Genomic DNA, 14,690 nt, shown 5'->3' on the forward strand with positions numbered 1-14,690 from the left:
TTTAGCATTTCAATTACAAATCAATAAAAATTATTCTGCCAAGGGGCCCAGGGCACCCAAAAAATTAAGAAACCCTGTTCTAGACCATGATCCAGAAGATTTAGCTTACATGAAAAGAGAATGGTATATATAGTTCTCACTTCATGTAAATTTGCATTGCACAAATTCAACTTTATGTAAAGAATTCTGAAGAAATCCACATTCCAAAAAAAACACCTATGTTAACTTTACTGTGTAGTATTGTGCTCTTTGGCCCTCAGCTTGGCACTCTGGGGTCTCCCAACCCTCAACCAAAAAACCCTCATAAAATCTCTCAAAGTGAAAGCAGAAGAATGGACTTGGGGGAAGACGGTAGTGCAATCAGATTGGGGGCTTGGTGCTGAGAGGTATCAATCCTGCTCCACCTACCTGTCATGGTCCCCCCTCACCTTCCATACATCAGGGCTAGCTACTGTGGCTGTCCCCCACCCCATGTGTCACCTGTCCTCTCCTTGTCTGTGTCTGTGTCCAGCCCCATGTGCCTAGACTGATCTCTGTATTCTTCTTCCTCTTCCTGTTTCTGTCCCTGGATGCCATGTGTCCTTGACTGTCCCCCTCTTTCCTTCCCTTCCCCACATCCACAGGCAAATTCTCAATATGTAAAAATTACTTTACATAGAGGACTGTAAAATGTTCCACTTTGTAACACGAGAACTGTCTGCATGTGCTACAGGGCTTCCCACAGTGAATGGGTATCCTGGCCACAGGCCAAACCCCTAACTCCAGCCAACTGTGCCACAACCTGGAGAGAGACTAGAAGAAAAATGGGGATAGTGCAACACAATATTACTCCCACTACTCAGATTCAATTGAACAGACATTTATTCAAAAACCCAAACTCAAAGCCTACTGATGGTAGGCTGGAGAGTCTCCTTCTAAAGATAGTGTTTCTTGGAGCTAACAGATGAAACATTGCTCAATCCATTCTCTACAAGGGGCCTGCTGCTCAAACTCCTGCCTACCATACGGCCCCACAGAGGAAGAGTTGGAAGATAAAAGTTAAATCAAAAACACATATACATGCAGAGGCAGGTATTCTCAAATGAGATTTATTCAGTCAATGGCAGCAGTTTCCAATGGGTGGTTTCCAACACAGTATAAATCTATCCCAGTCCCTCCCTTTTCCCACCAACCACAGTAGTGGAGGTCAGAATGTAGGCATCCCTCCCTGTTTTGTCCACTCAGCAATCCAAGATCTTTCAACCTGCTTTCTGCTTCTTAGTCAGTCCTAGGTGCAGTGACTCCATTGTTATGATTCCCAGCAAAACTGGGAGGTTGAAGCCTCAGAAGAAACCAATCCCAGGAAGTCACAAAATCTGGGCTCCAGTATTAAATGCTAAGAAGTTGGTCTTCACAGACCAGATCAGGCCTGCTGTAAACTCATGGAAGACTAGCATTCTGCAACTTAAGTGAAGAAACTCCTCAGGAAAGGCAAACAAATTACATTATCTAAAATTTATAGTCAACCCTCAATCATCTGCAATATGGATAGAGGCAGTGGCAAAAATAAAATTAATAAGAGCAGATAACCCCAAAGCAATCGTTATCTGGCTTTGGAATGCATCATGTGATTTTATTCTTAGCTGCATCTGTATCTAAGTCATCCTTCAATCAGGCTCATATGAAAATCCATTTCATTCCCTGGACACACCAGTTGGGCATGAAGGAGAAGGAAATCCCAGATTAAGTCATAGAGATGCAGGAAAAAGCAAGTGAGAGTTGACTATAGCAACTATGATCAGCCAATCAATCAACAAGCATTTATTAAGTGCCTACTATGTGCCAAGCACTGCTGGGCCCAGGGATACAAAAACAAAGAATGTCTCTAGTTGCCATAAAGATCCTACATCTAGGAAACCTTTTATGTCCTCTCCCACACCAGCTAGAAAAAGCACCAGAATAAATGACTTGCTGGTTGGCTGGCAGTAGGGGATGAGGGGTAGAAGATAGGGGTCTCAGGCAACTAAAGAGGGCCAGGATTGGATACCAAGTCTCCCAACAGCCCAGGCCAATGTTCTACTAATTAATTATGAGGCACAAGTGCTCCAGTGCCTGAACTGAGAATAAGCAAGCCCACCAGGTAGCAACCACATCTGAGGTATGGGTCACAAATGGCACCTGCTGGAATATTCAAATGTAAACAATAAATAGTTCTGTCTAAGCCAAGGGTTCTCAACCCTTTCTTGGAAACCCTAGCATGCTCAGACATTTCTAAAAAGTGTTCTTCTGAAGAAGAGTAAAACGGCACTTGAGAGGGCTAAACAACACAAAAGGAAAGGGTCAGAAGAATTAAAGGAGGGTTTAAGAGGAAGAGGCAAGAAGAAATGAAAAAATGCAGGGAAAGGAAATGTTCTTCAAAATGAGGTGAACTGTTGACAATCAATATACATAATAACAATGAATGTAAATCAAAGGGGATGATCTTTGCATAGGACTAAGTACTTTTCAAACAACTCCAACTAGAGAGTAAATTCTTGTTCTCCAATCAGGTTTTACCATCAACTAGCCGGATGACCTTGGTCAAGTCAATACCTCTCTAGGGTTCACTTTCCTAATCTATACAGTGAGATACTCTAATGCTCCCTGGAGTGGAAATGATGGCATTTTTATTCAGGGAACCCCGAATATACAAATATGCCACTGTTCTTGGGGTCACCTCTAATAAAAGTTCAGCACTAGTGGTGGGGAAGAATTCCTGATCCAAGCCAACAGAAGTGTGTCAGTTAGGAAAGCTAAAAGCTGAGCAGCTTTCTCCACCTCCTTCTGCCAACACACCAACAGAGAGGTGTTCTGAGCAGCCATTGCGACTCCAGGAGATGGAGAGAAAGAAAGCATGTAAACAAAGTCAGCAGATCCTATGAACTACCACAAGATAACGGGAGGCTTCAGAACTGGACTGGTCCTTAGACATCAGTCCAACCCTTTCACTTTACAGAGAAGGAAACCAGGGGAAAGAAAGGTAAAAGACTTAACCAAGGTCACACAGAGAGTAAGCAGCAGAAATGAGATTCCAACCAATTCTGACTCCAAAGCTAGTCCTCTACTATATGACACCCTGCCACCAAAAGGGTGCTTCTCGGTAAATTTCCTTCCCCCTGTAGTATCTACACTGGTCTTACAGGAAAGATGGTAGGAATTTACAAAGACTGAGGTTCACACTCCTTTTCTTTGCCCTATTATTATAAGCTTGGTTGGATTAGAGAATTTCAAACTTTTAGTCCGTTAGAGCACCTTTAACCTAAGCTCAAAACCCAAGTTATAATTCCTCTATTCTTTGAGATCATAGATCAGAGGTGGAAGGAACCTTACAGGTCATCTAGTCCAACCCCCTCATTTTACAGATGAGGAGACTGAGGCTCAGATTAAGTGACTTGCCCAAGGTCACAGAGGTGGGTGACAGTGATGGCATGTAAACTCAAGTTCACGACTTTAAATATAGTGTTCTCTCCCTGTATCTGCATCGGGCCCCTGAATAGCAAAGACAAGTACCCTGATTTTATGGATGGGGATTGGGCTGTGAAAACCAAAGGAAGAATGAAAACACACACACCCTGTGCACAGTATATTCTTAAATACCACAGTAACTTGGGAGCAGGTAGGTGGTGCAGGGACACTGCATCACTGGCCCAAGATGAACACACAAACTCTTGGAATGTCTTGTGAATTCCACGAAACACTGTTCACTAGAAGACGTCAAAAGATGTGATGTCCTCACCAGCCTTCCTCCTCAGCAGGCTGGTTTGATAGTTTGCTACTAATATGTCTTCAAAGTAATGTGGCTGAAATCAAAGGAAACTGGCTCCTAGAATGCCCAGAGAAGGTGGGGGGGGGGTCCCCAATCCACACCACCCTAGAAGCCAAAGCATTCTCATGCTACCACCTGACAAAGGATGCTACATCAGAGATCTCTTCAGATCAACCCATTACCTTATTTGTATGAATGGGCCCAATGGCCAGAGTATCAGAAGAGACATTCTTCCCATACACATTACAAGGCCAACTTTATTGGGCTACCCACAGAAGCTCATACTCTTCCCACCCTGGGAGCCCTTTGATCATTTACAGCCTTCAGTCTGGTCTTCTAGCCAGAACTGGTCTTCCATGTAGTGCTCAGTGTCTGTGCCACTGTCCTGAAGGCTGTCCTCACAGTTCGAGGGATGGCTGCTGGCCTCCTTCAGCTCCCACTGCACCTCAACCAGACGATAGAGCTCCATGGCAGTTGTGGCATCTTCCACAGATGAATGTCCATGCTGGCCAACCTGCAAAAGGAAAGGAAGCAACGTCCTTGGGGCCCGAGGGAGATTGTGAGCTCCCAGAGAGCAGGGGTATAGGCTGCACTGGTGGATTCTGTCCAATGCCACAAAGGGGCAGACATTTTAATAAGTAATTCCTGATGGTGACGGACTAACTTCCATATCTTTTTAGGGGAGATAAGATAGGCTAAATCCAAACAGAAGGAGAACAGGAGCTGAGATGGTAAGATGGGAAGCTGGGGGAGACTGGGGGCTGAGAAAGAACCTCCAAGGAATAAATCAATAAAGGAAGGATCTGGTCTCTTCCAGGGCTGCACAAATAAGGGGGGAGGTAGGGAAAGGGGAAAGAGGTTATAGAAGGCAGTAGTACTCAGGCCTGTGAAAAAAGGAGATCATGGCCTAAAGTATCCTGGGCTTGAGCTGGGAAAAAAGGAATTATGAGGAAAAATAAACCTGCAAATAGTAGTGGACAGAGTAATCATGTGAAGGTAGAAGACTGGGGTTCAAATCCCAATTCTACCATTACTGCTTACTTATGACTTGTCATTTCACATCTCTTGGTCTTAGTTTCTTTATCTATAAAATGAGGCTCTAAACCCAGGAGCCTCTGATTAGAATACATACACACACACACACATACACACATGTATTTCTTTAGGCTGGAGCTACCATCCCACCTGAGAGGCCACAGGATGCCACAGGCTTTTGTTCCCACTCCACAATGTGAACTCACTTTTCATCTGTCTGTCTATTCCTTCCCCCCCCCAACCCTCACACACCTGGATTCTTTTGTTCAGCAGCTGCAGGGCCAGATTCTTGAGAGAAGAGGATTGGGCTCGGACAGGGAAAGCTGTTTGGTTGATTAGGCTAGGGACAGAAAGGGTGTCCCGAGTTTGTCTCCGGGGATGGAAGTATTTGAGGGCCCGGAAGTCATTATGGAGCGCGTGGCCCACCACCAACTTGCCCTTCAGCAGCTTAAGGATCTAAGAAACGTGAAATGCATCAGTGAGATTCTCACCACTCGACCAATGAATACCCCACTACAAGTGGACAGCATCTTTCAAGGGTTCAAGAAGCACCCCAAGGAGAGAACAGGCTTGTAAAGAGCATCCAGGACCACCCTCATTCCCAGGGGCTCTTGCTCCACATCTGTTCTCTAGTGCAAGAGTAGAGTCTTATACCTCTTTTATGAAGAGGATTCCATCCATTGATCTTCCAGGGCTCTTATTGACAATACCACATTTTTCAATTTGATCACATTCAGTACCTCTTTTATTGATTTCTTCCCTTCCCTAACCTCATACATGGCAGAGCAGATAGAGTCAAGAAGACCTTAGTTCAAATCCTGCCTCAGACACTTAACTATTCTGTGACTCTGGGCGAGTCATCACCTTATTCAGCTTCAGTTTCCTCATCTGTAAAATGGGAATAACGGCCATCTCCCTCACAGGACTACTGCGAGACTAAATGAAATGGCACGTGTAAAGTGCTTGGCAAACCTTAGAGCGCTGTGTGAACGCCAGTTAGGAGGAGGAATATCTTGTGTTGTAGCCTGTTCCGCATGTGTACAAATCTTGTTCTCCCTAACTAGACTACAGCTCACTTATAGTGTCTGGCATGATGCTAGTAGAAAAGCACTGACTTGCTTTCTTCCGATAACTGGCTTTTCCTATTTACTCCCCCCTGGTCCTAATTCCCCAGCTCTTGAGAAGAGGTTTGGATACCTCGCCTCCCATCTGGCCTAACCTGTCTTCTTCAAAAGTATCTCTTCCTAGGACAAGCTCCTCAGCTGGAGTGAGGATTTCTCCTCATCCTGTGTTCATTAACCCATCAAAAGTCACTGACTGAGCCAGGGGTGGGGACCCTGTGGCCTTGAGGCCACACGTGGCCTAGAGACCACAGGTCCCCCACTCCTGGACTGAGCAGCACTACACACCTAACAGTGTGCAAGAAGGTGCTACACTGGACGTGTGATTTCACTGAACTCCAAGTTCCAACACAAGCTGGCCCTTCTCTGCAACTTCTAGTCTTGGAGAGCTGCCTAGAGATTTGGGAGGTTAAGTGATCTGCCCAGAGCTACGGCCAGTATGGGTCAGATGTAATACTAGAAATACTAGGTTTTTCCTGGCTTTGAGGCCAGCTGTCTGTACTACATGACACTACCAGCCTCTACTGCTGGGTATATAGAGGATATAAGATTCTAAGGTCATTTCTTGCCCTAAAGGAACTTAAAAGGTACCTGAGGAGACAAGACTATCCTTCATGTGATGGAACCAAGACAATTGTCAGAAACCATACTCTTAGCCCAGGCTCAAGTCACCCATGGCAGGGGGAATCAGGCTCTGCTATTTGTTACACAAACACAGTCTGTGAAAAAGGAGTAGAAGTGGGGCCAGATGAATACTCCATGAGCCCCCCGTTCCACTTTTTCAATCTTATTTTGCAAGTTTGCCCCAAATCCTCTTAGGAGGAAGGGATGAATCTTTAGTCAACGGGGTCCCCCAATACTTTGCAGCATATCAGCAAAGCTGTCCCTAGCCATGCCCATACCTCCTTTTGTGCCACTCTGAAGGGGATAGCATTTTGCATATGCTGTCGGGTGATGCCACTCCAGCGCGTTCGATAATCCACAATGGGTGTCTCAGGCCGGATGTATTTGTCATACAGAACATCCCCATGGTAACTCACCACTGAGCATCGGGCCAGCTCACTCACCCGCCCACCAGGGCCAGTACCCACCATCTCACAGTCAATGGCCACGCACTTGCTGGGCATACCATGGCCAGAGACAGCACCCTTGCTGGGTTCAATCTTCTGAAATGCCTTTTTTCTGGGTTGGGTAGCAGGTGATCCAAGTGTAGCCTGATGTATACTACACCTGGTAGCCTCTGTGTCCTCCAGAACCTCTGATCTGGCCAACTGGAGGGTGCCCTCTGACTCCTGAGGTGTATTCAGCACACCTCGCTTCTCTAGAAGGGCTTTGTGTACCATGAACCGTTGGTGCCGCCGACTCCTCCTCTTGTGCCACCACCGAGGTGTGTCCTTACCAATAGAGTCAGCTGAAGGTGTGCTTGAGCACTCAAAGTACTGGGAGCTCTCTTTCGATGGCATCCCTGCCAGCTCAGTGAGGGGAACGTGGGTGGCCATCACTGTATCAGGCTGTGATCCACTACTGCTCAGCACCCTAAGAAGGGGACAAGGAACAGAGAAGTCAAGTCAGAGTAATTATCAGAGCTAGAAGGGACCATGGAAAGGATTTCATCCACCCCTCCCCATCCATTTCACAGATGCCTCAGCTGAAATCCAGAAGGTAAAGTGCTTTGGCATAAGATAAACTTACTATAGGGTCACATGTATAGTAAATGTCAAAGCCAAGATTCAAGCCTAGATCTCTAGACTCAAATCAGATAGTAGTGAACAGTTTTCCCTCCAGGTACAATGGGAATGCTAGATGGCTGTTCCTTTAGATATGTACTCGAGTTTTACTTGCTTCAGTTTACTTGCTTGCCAACTCCTCCCCTTCACTGTTACTAAACAAACCCTACATACAACTTGCTCATGGATGCAAGCTGGTTAGATCAGACTCCTTCCCCCAGTGACAGGAGCAATGCACATAGACAGAAACAGCTAGAATGACTAAAAAATCCACTAATGCAGACCCAGACAGCAAAGGAATTCTAGTAATCCATGCATAAGTGAATGAAAAGGCATTTATTATGTGCCTGTACACAGCACACTAAGCTCTGGGGCTACAAATTAAAAAGAGAAGACAGTCTCTCCCATCAAGGAGTTTAAATTCTAATAGGGGACAACACAAACAGGGCACTGATGGGGACAGATGAAGAGAGAATTCACATGGTGGAGTGGGAGCCAAAGCCTGTGGCATCTCAGGCGAGGTGGTAGCTACAGCCAGGCAATCAGTATAGATATAGTGAGCTGAGCTGTATGAACACACCCTCTTTACAAAAGCAAAGGCACAGTTGATCTGATTATGGATTGAGAACTGGAAATGAAGAAGAGGGATCATGAGAGGGAGAGCAGACAAGGCAGCAAGTTGGCTGCCAAGAAGAGGAAACATGGTCTTGGGCCTACCTGAAATAGTGAGCCAGGTAAGGCACTCCCTAACCACGACCCACGGAAGCCCCAGGCCAAGCTTTTTACTCTTGACTGTTGTTCAAAAGTATCCAGGACCTCCTTACCCTAAACTGATCCACTTACCAGGCTACAGCAACCCTACCAGGGTTGGTACACTGAGTCTACAGTCTGGATACAGATGTCCTGGGTTATGGATATGTGTGCTGCTTTCCCAAACCCATTCCCACAACTGGGACTCAAAGGCTGCTTAGTGAGACAGCAGCTTGTCTCCTAGAATTACTTGGTGGGAATTTCCCCCCATGGTTTACATGCTATGAATAATCCTTGCACTTAGAGATGAGTGTGTTGGCATTTACACTCCTTGTCATTTAGAAACAGTCCACCATACTCATTTTTATAAGTTTTTAATTCTCACTGGTTTACACTGCCTCTCTACTGTCTCTACATTCTACAGATCCCTTGTTTATAAACTGTGGTCAGAATTCACCTCTTCTAATGTCTTCTCTAACTCAATCTATATCACAACATTGTCATTATACTCCAATCTATATTTTTGCCTTTTTGTCATTTTAAACATTTTAATGTGTACATGAGGTCAAAAGATCTGGTTTTGACTCCTACCTCTTAACCTTAGTACATGTTATCATCAGGCATGTCACTCAATGTTTTTGAGCCAGTTTTCTCTTCATTCTATAGTCGAGGAAATTGAAGCCCTGAACGTGATTTGCCCCAAATCACATAATAGTAGTAGTAGTAGTAGTAGTAGTAGTAGTAGTAGTAGTAGTAGCAGCAGCAGCAGCAGCAGCAGTAGCAGCAGTAGTAGAGCTGGGGTTTTGTTACTTTCCCTGACTCTAAAACAATGGACTTATCTCAAAGATTTCTCTTAAACACCCTATCTGGCAGAATGAGGGTACTTCTTAGGTCATATATAGACCAAGCAGAAAAACCCCAGTGGCCATAAACTTTTCCCCACCTCCGCTCAGATTCTATCTGTCCTGCCTGGTGCTTGCAAGGAAGTGATCCTAAGCCTGAGCTAGACTAAGTGTTTCCTCTAGGGGAATAGGGATGAGCAGCAAAAAGGCAGAGTAAAGCAGGATAACACACTCGAGTTCCACTAATTTGTGGGTAGCTGGTTTTACACAACCCCACCCTAAAGCAGTCAGACTTGATTCACAATCTCATTTGGAGTCAGTTTTCCTCAGGTCAAGACTCTAGTAGAGAGACTGACCTTACTCAAATTTTATTTACAGTGCAAGTATAATGAAAAACCCTAGAACAGAAGTCAGGGACACCTGCATTCTATTTCTGGCTTTGCCCCTTGGTACCTCTGTCACCTTGGGTAAGTCAGTTAGCCTTGGTAGGCCCTGGTGTTCTTCATCTGCAAAGTAGCAAAGACACCAATTTAAAGGGTTTGATAGCAGTTCTTTTTCTTCCTATCAGGCAAATGAGGAAAGAGGGGCATTGTGAAATGAAATGATTGAACCCCCTCCTCCCCAAAGTCAGCTGGTCATCAGAATTAGCTTCCTGAAAACACTGAATGGAGGCGGTGAGAGGGACTGCAGCCCTCTTAACACACTCTCTTTATTTTCAGACACATTAATTTGCCCATGGGTACCTGACCCTGCAAAAATCAACACAATTATCTGGAAACTAAATAAAGTGTGAGCCACCTGATCCTCTTTAGGCCCTGTGGGAGTTGGGAGGTTTATAAGTAGGGAAGAGACTGAGTTCTAACAGGCAACCTTAAAGCTCTTTCAGTAGGATCACCTACATAAATCCTAATAGACAAGAAAACACAGATGGAGAATAACTATGGTAGGCAAGTTGCAGAGCTTTGGGAATACAAGTTAGTCAAGACTCTGAGAAATAAATCATGAGCGTAGTGTAAGAGAATCTGAATTTTAGTGGGCAGAGGCTTGCAAGGAGGCAGGAGATTAACATTCTAGACTTTTCTGCCACCAACTTGCCAGATGATATGAAAAGCACTAGACTGAGGGAGAAGGTCAGAAGACCACCAATCTTGGCTACCAACTCCTCTGGAACCATTTCCTCATCTGTTAAATGAAGAGGTTGGACTGAGCACATAGGATCACAGATTTGTAGCTGGAAGGAACCTTGGATGTCATCTATTCTAACCCCTTTGTTCAAAAGATGACAAAACTGAGACTCAGAGACATTAAGTGATTTGCCCAAGACTACACAAGTGGCAGTAACAGTGGCAGAGCTGGATCCCAGAATTCTTTGATTTCCACCTCAGAGGTCTTTCTCTCTCCCTTAAAGAACCTCTAAAGTCCCTTCCAAATCCTAAAGTCTAAAATTTCATTCTATTTATAATACTTAAGCTCTCTAGACTTCAGGTTACTAGGCAATAAATGAGAATTCTCCAGGACTTCTTTTCACCCCAAAGGGAAGAAGGGAGGCTGAATAGTAAGAATACAATAAACATGATCTCATCAAAGGATAAGTTCTTAAGATCCAGAGTAAGTTGTGATTAGCACTGACAAAGCTTTGAGTGACTAATGCTCTGATGAATGTAGCCCAGACTTGGAACACTCCAGTCAGGACCTCTTAGGGGCCTTGTTAAGGATAAGTCACTGATCCAGACTCTTTCTTCTACAGCACCAAGACTTCTGGACCCCATTCACCACTACTGATCACTCCAGAATTCTGGAGCATCCACAGACTCATGATTCTTGAGTGAGCAGAAGCCTTATGATAAAATAGTCCTCAGTGGCAGGGGCCGATAATCTTCACAGTGAGGATCTGTAATCCCAGGTTCTGGCTTCAGATCTTAACTCTGCTACTTAACAACTCTGTCCAGTCACTCTGCCCCTCTAAGGCTTCAGTTTCCTTTGTGAAATTAGGAGATTGGCTAGGTGAGAGCTAAAGTCTCTTTCCACTTTTAACATTTTTGTAATCTTTTATGACCTACAGAGAAGCCTGAAGGAAAATGGGGGCCGAGTCCCCAAGAGTAAGGCCCCCAGGGAAGTGGCCAGTAATCAGTGGGGTGGGTTTTCAATCTGGAAACCCAATTTCATGGGGCCACAGGGTAGGACCTGAATGACTGACTTAAGGATGCCCAAGAGAAGTTTAAAAAAATTTAAAGCTCTCAAAGGCTCTTATAGATCATCTAGACCCATTCCCTAGTTTTAAAGAAGGGGAAACTGAGGTCCAGAGGGGGCAGTGTGGTTCTATGGAAAGAGCCCTGGATTTGGAGTCATAAGGTCAAGCTGGAAGGAAATGTGGAAGGGCAATCCTCTTCATGTAATGAAAGAAGAATTCAAAGACCCGGAGAGGTTACCTGGCTTGTCTAAGGTCACACAGGTAGCAAGCACCAGGGGTGGCATTTGACGTCTGGTCCTCTGACTCCAGAAGCTCATGCTTCCTGCTGTACCACGAGTCAAGGGGCCTGAGTTCAAATCCTGCGTCGGGGCCCTGACCTGAGATAAGTCGGTTAAGCTCCTGCGGGGGGAGGGGCAGGGCGCTCCATTTTCTTCTCTGTAAAATGAAAGGGCTGACAGACCTGCCGCCATAATGCCCCTTCCTGCAGCCCTACCCGCCGACCCCCCGACCCCCCGACCCCATGGTCCAGCCCGGGGAGAGGCTGGAACCTCTGCCGGCCCACCCTTCCCCGCCGGGGATCTCTCTGTCGCTCTACGCCGGGCGAGGTCATAAACGGACCTCAGCTGGGGCCACGATGGCGGGGGGGTGGGGGGGGGCGCCTCCGAGCGCTGCCTTCGCTCCCACCCCCACGCCGACCCGGCCCACGCCCCGCCTCAACTCGCCCCCACCCCAACCCGGCCCGAGTTCCCTCCCCGGAGGCCCCTAATTCCGGCCCCGAGCCTCCGGCCTCACATTCTTACCCGACACCCGCAAGCCCCTCTTCCGGCCTCCACATGGTCGCACAGAAGGCAGAGGCTCCCACATGCCCGGGCAAGCCCGGCTTCTGCTCTCCATCCATTGGCTCCTGCAACTGTACAGCCCTCCCCCGAGCTCCTCTGATTGGTCACGGGATTGACATTCGCGAGCCGGCCCGAAGCCGGGAGACGCGTGGCTTCGGGGAAGGGGCGGGGTTTCCAGGCTCCTCTGGCTTACCTGTGGGCCGGATTTAAAGGTAAAGGCTGCGTGGACGCGGCCCAGTGAACAGAGTCCCAATAAGGAGCCATTCTTAGCGCAATGATGAAGGAAAACGGAAAAACTTCCGAGCTGGCGTCTTGACTTCAGGAGACCGACGGAGAAGCACGTCTCTCGCCCCTCCCGGAGAAAGGTGGTGGACTCTAGGTACAGAAAGGGGCATATGCTTTCAATCACAGCCGATGTATTGATTTGTTTGACTTGACTCTATTTCAAGAGAAGAATTCTTTGGGGAGGGTAGGAAAATAATTTGAGAAATCACAGAGAGGCAGAAAGAGAAAAAAGAATCAATGAAACATTTTTTTAAAATAAAATTTTCAGAGTAAAATTCCCAGTTTCCTCTTTCTGCCCTCTTTCTCACCCAGCCAACCATACGTCATTTCATTTGTCATTGCTTTAACCCAGCAATTCTCAAACTTTTGGGGCTCAGGAGCTCTTTACACCATTAAAAATTATTGAAGACCCCCCAAGAGCTTTTGGTTATATCTCTTGATATTTACCATGTTAAAATTTTAAACTGGTAATTTTTAAAAAATAGCACTAATTCATTTAAAATGACAGTAATAAACCAATTACATGTTAACGTAACTAATGTATTTATGAAAAGTGTTTCCCAAAACAAAAAGAAATTTAGTGAGGAGAGTATCGTTGTTTTACATATTTTTGCAAATCTCTTTAATGTCTGGCTTAATAACAGACAACTGGAATCTCCTGTCTGCTTCTGCATTCAATCTATTGTGATATGCTGTTGTAGTTGAAAAAAAAGTGAAGAAAATCTGGCTTTACACAGATATGTAGTTGGAGAAGGGTAGAGTATTTTAATAGATAAATAACATATTATTATAAAAATAGTTTTGACCTCATCGACTCTCTGAAATTTTCTCAGGGACAGAAAGGGTCTAGGGGATCTCCAGGGGTCATAGGACCACACCTTGAGAACCTCTGCTCTGACTTAACAACTGCCTTTTGCTTCAGGAATGTAAACTCAGAGCAATGTGGAACCGATGAGGGTGCTTGGTGCTTGTGCTTGGACCCTAATTCTAACATCACATTTCTCCTTAGCCTCTGCTTGGTTGCCTGTGCCTGGACCCCAATTTTAAAATTACATCTCTCCCTAGCTTCAAAGCATTGGCTCTAGCAGTCTATCTCCAGTTCAAGGGCAGCATGCCTTAGCAGAACGCTTATCTCTCCTCCTGATACAGCGGCCAGCTGCACATAGAGAACTTATTGGTACAACTCCTTTTGTATGTGCTAATTGGCTGTGCCCTGGGACATAACAATATTTGCTACTTACTGACCTTCCTGATATGTGTCCTAGACATAGTCAAATGTATGCTCCCTTACATTCCTCTTGTCTAACAAGACATTTGATGGAAACCACTTGGATAGTCCCAGTCAACCTTTGGTTGACTAAGTGACCATTTCATAGTCAAAAACACACCCCCAGATAGCCCCACTCTGGGCTACTTCCCAGTGAACTCTGGGCAAGATACCTGCACAGCAGATACAAAAAGTACATGTTCCTTTAAGAACTGACCACCCCCTAATCCCACCCCAAAACACCTAATTGACAAGTTTCACCCCCAAATCTCCTATTTAAACTTTCCCTGTAGCCCTATAAGGTTGCAGGTTCCCTAAGAACTCTTTCTCGCTGTAAAGCACAACAAATCTTTTCCACCTTGACTTAAAGAATGTTTGAAATCGTGAATTCATTCCAGAAAGCCCTGACCCTCTCTAGTACTCAGGTCTTTGAGGGGCACTCCCTCTCAATGACCCTGTGTGGGAGCTCCAGTACTGGGGTTCCTAGACCTTGTCTCCCCCAACCCTCAACAGAACATGTTAAGAATGGATTAGTAGGGGCAGCTAGGTAGGCAGCGAGTAGAGCACCACCCCTGGAGTCAGGAGAACCTGAGTTCAAATCCGGCCTCAGACACTTGACACACTTACTAGCTGTATGACCTGGGGCAAGTCACTTAACCTCAATTACCCTGCCTTCCCCGCCTCCAAAAAATGGATTAGTAAAATGATGAAGGGGATGGTCTCAGAAACTTGGGAAGACTAGCACTTTCATGTAAAGTGAAATGAGCAGAACCAGGAGAATGAATTATACAGTAACCACAACACTGTAAAACCAAACAACTCTGAAAGACTTTAAAACTCTAATCAATA

General features: G+C 45.6%; 1 protein-coding gene across 1 annotated transcript; it reads right to left on the bottom strand.

The window, feature by feature from the left end:
* Positions 1-1,034: 1,034 nt before the first annotated feature.
* AEN (apoptosis enhancing nuclease) lies at positions 1,035-12,358 on the bottom strand. The gene is made up of 4 exons (XM_036736429.1): positions 12,251-12,358; positions 6,843-7,476; positions 5,072-5,275; positions 1,035-4,298 (listed from the first exon to the last, which is right to left on the bottom strand). Exons 1-4 carry the CDS (start codon positions 12,346-12,348, stop codon positions 4,095-4,097), a joined length of 1,140 nt encoding a protein of 379 aa, XP_036592324.1. The 5' UTR covers positions 12,349-12,358; the 3' UTR covers positions 1,035-4,094.
* Positions 12,359-14,690: the final 2,332 nt, after the last annotated feature.

Source organism: Trichosurus vulpecula, chromosome 8, assembly GCF_011100635.1.
Source record: "Trichosurus vulpecula isolate mTriVul1 chromosome 8, mTriVul1.pri, whole genome shotgun sequence".
NCBI lineage: Eukaryota > Metazoa > Chordata > Mammalia > Diprotodontia > Phalangeridae > Trichosurus > Trichosurus vulpecula.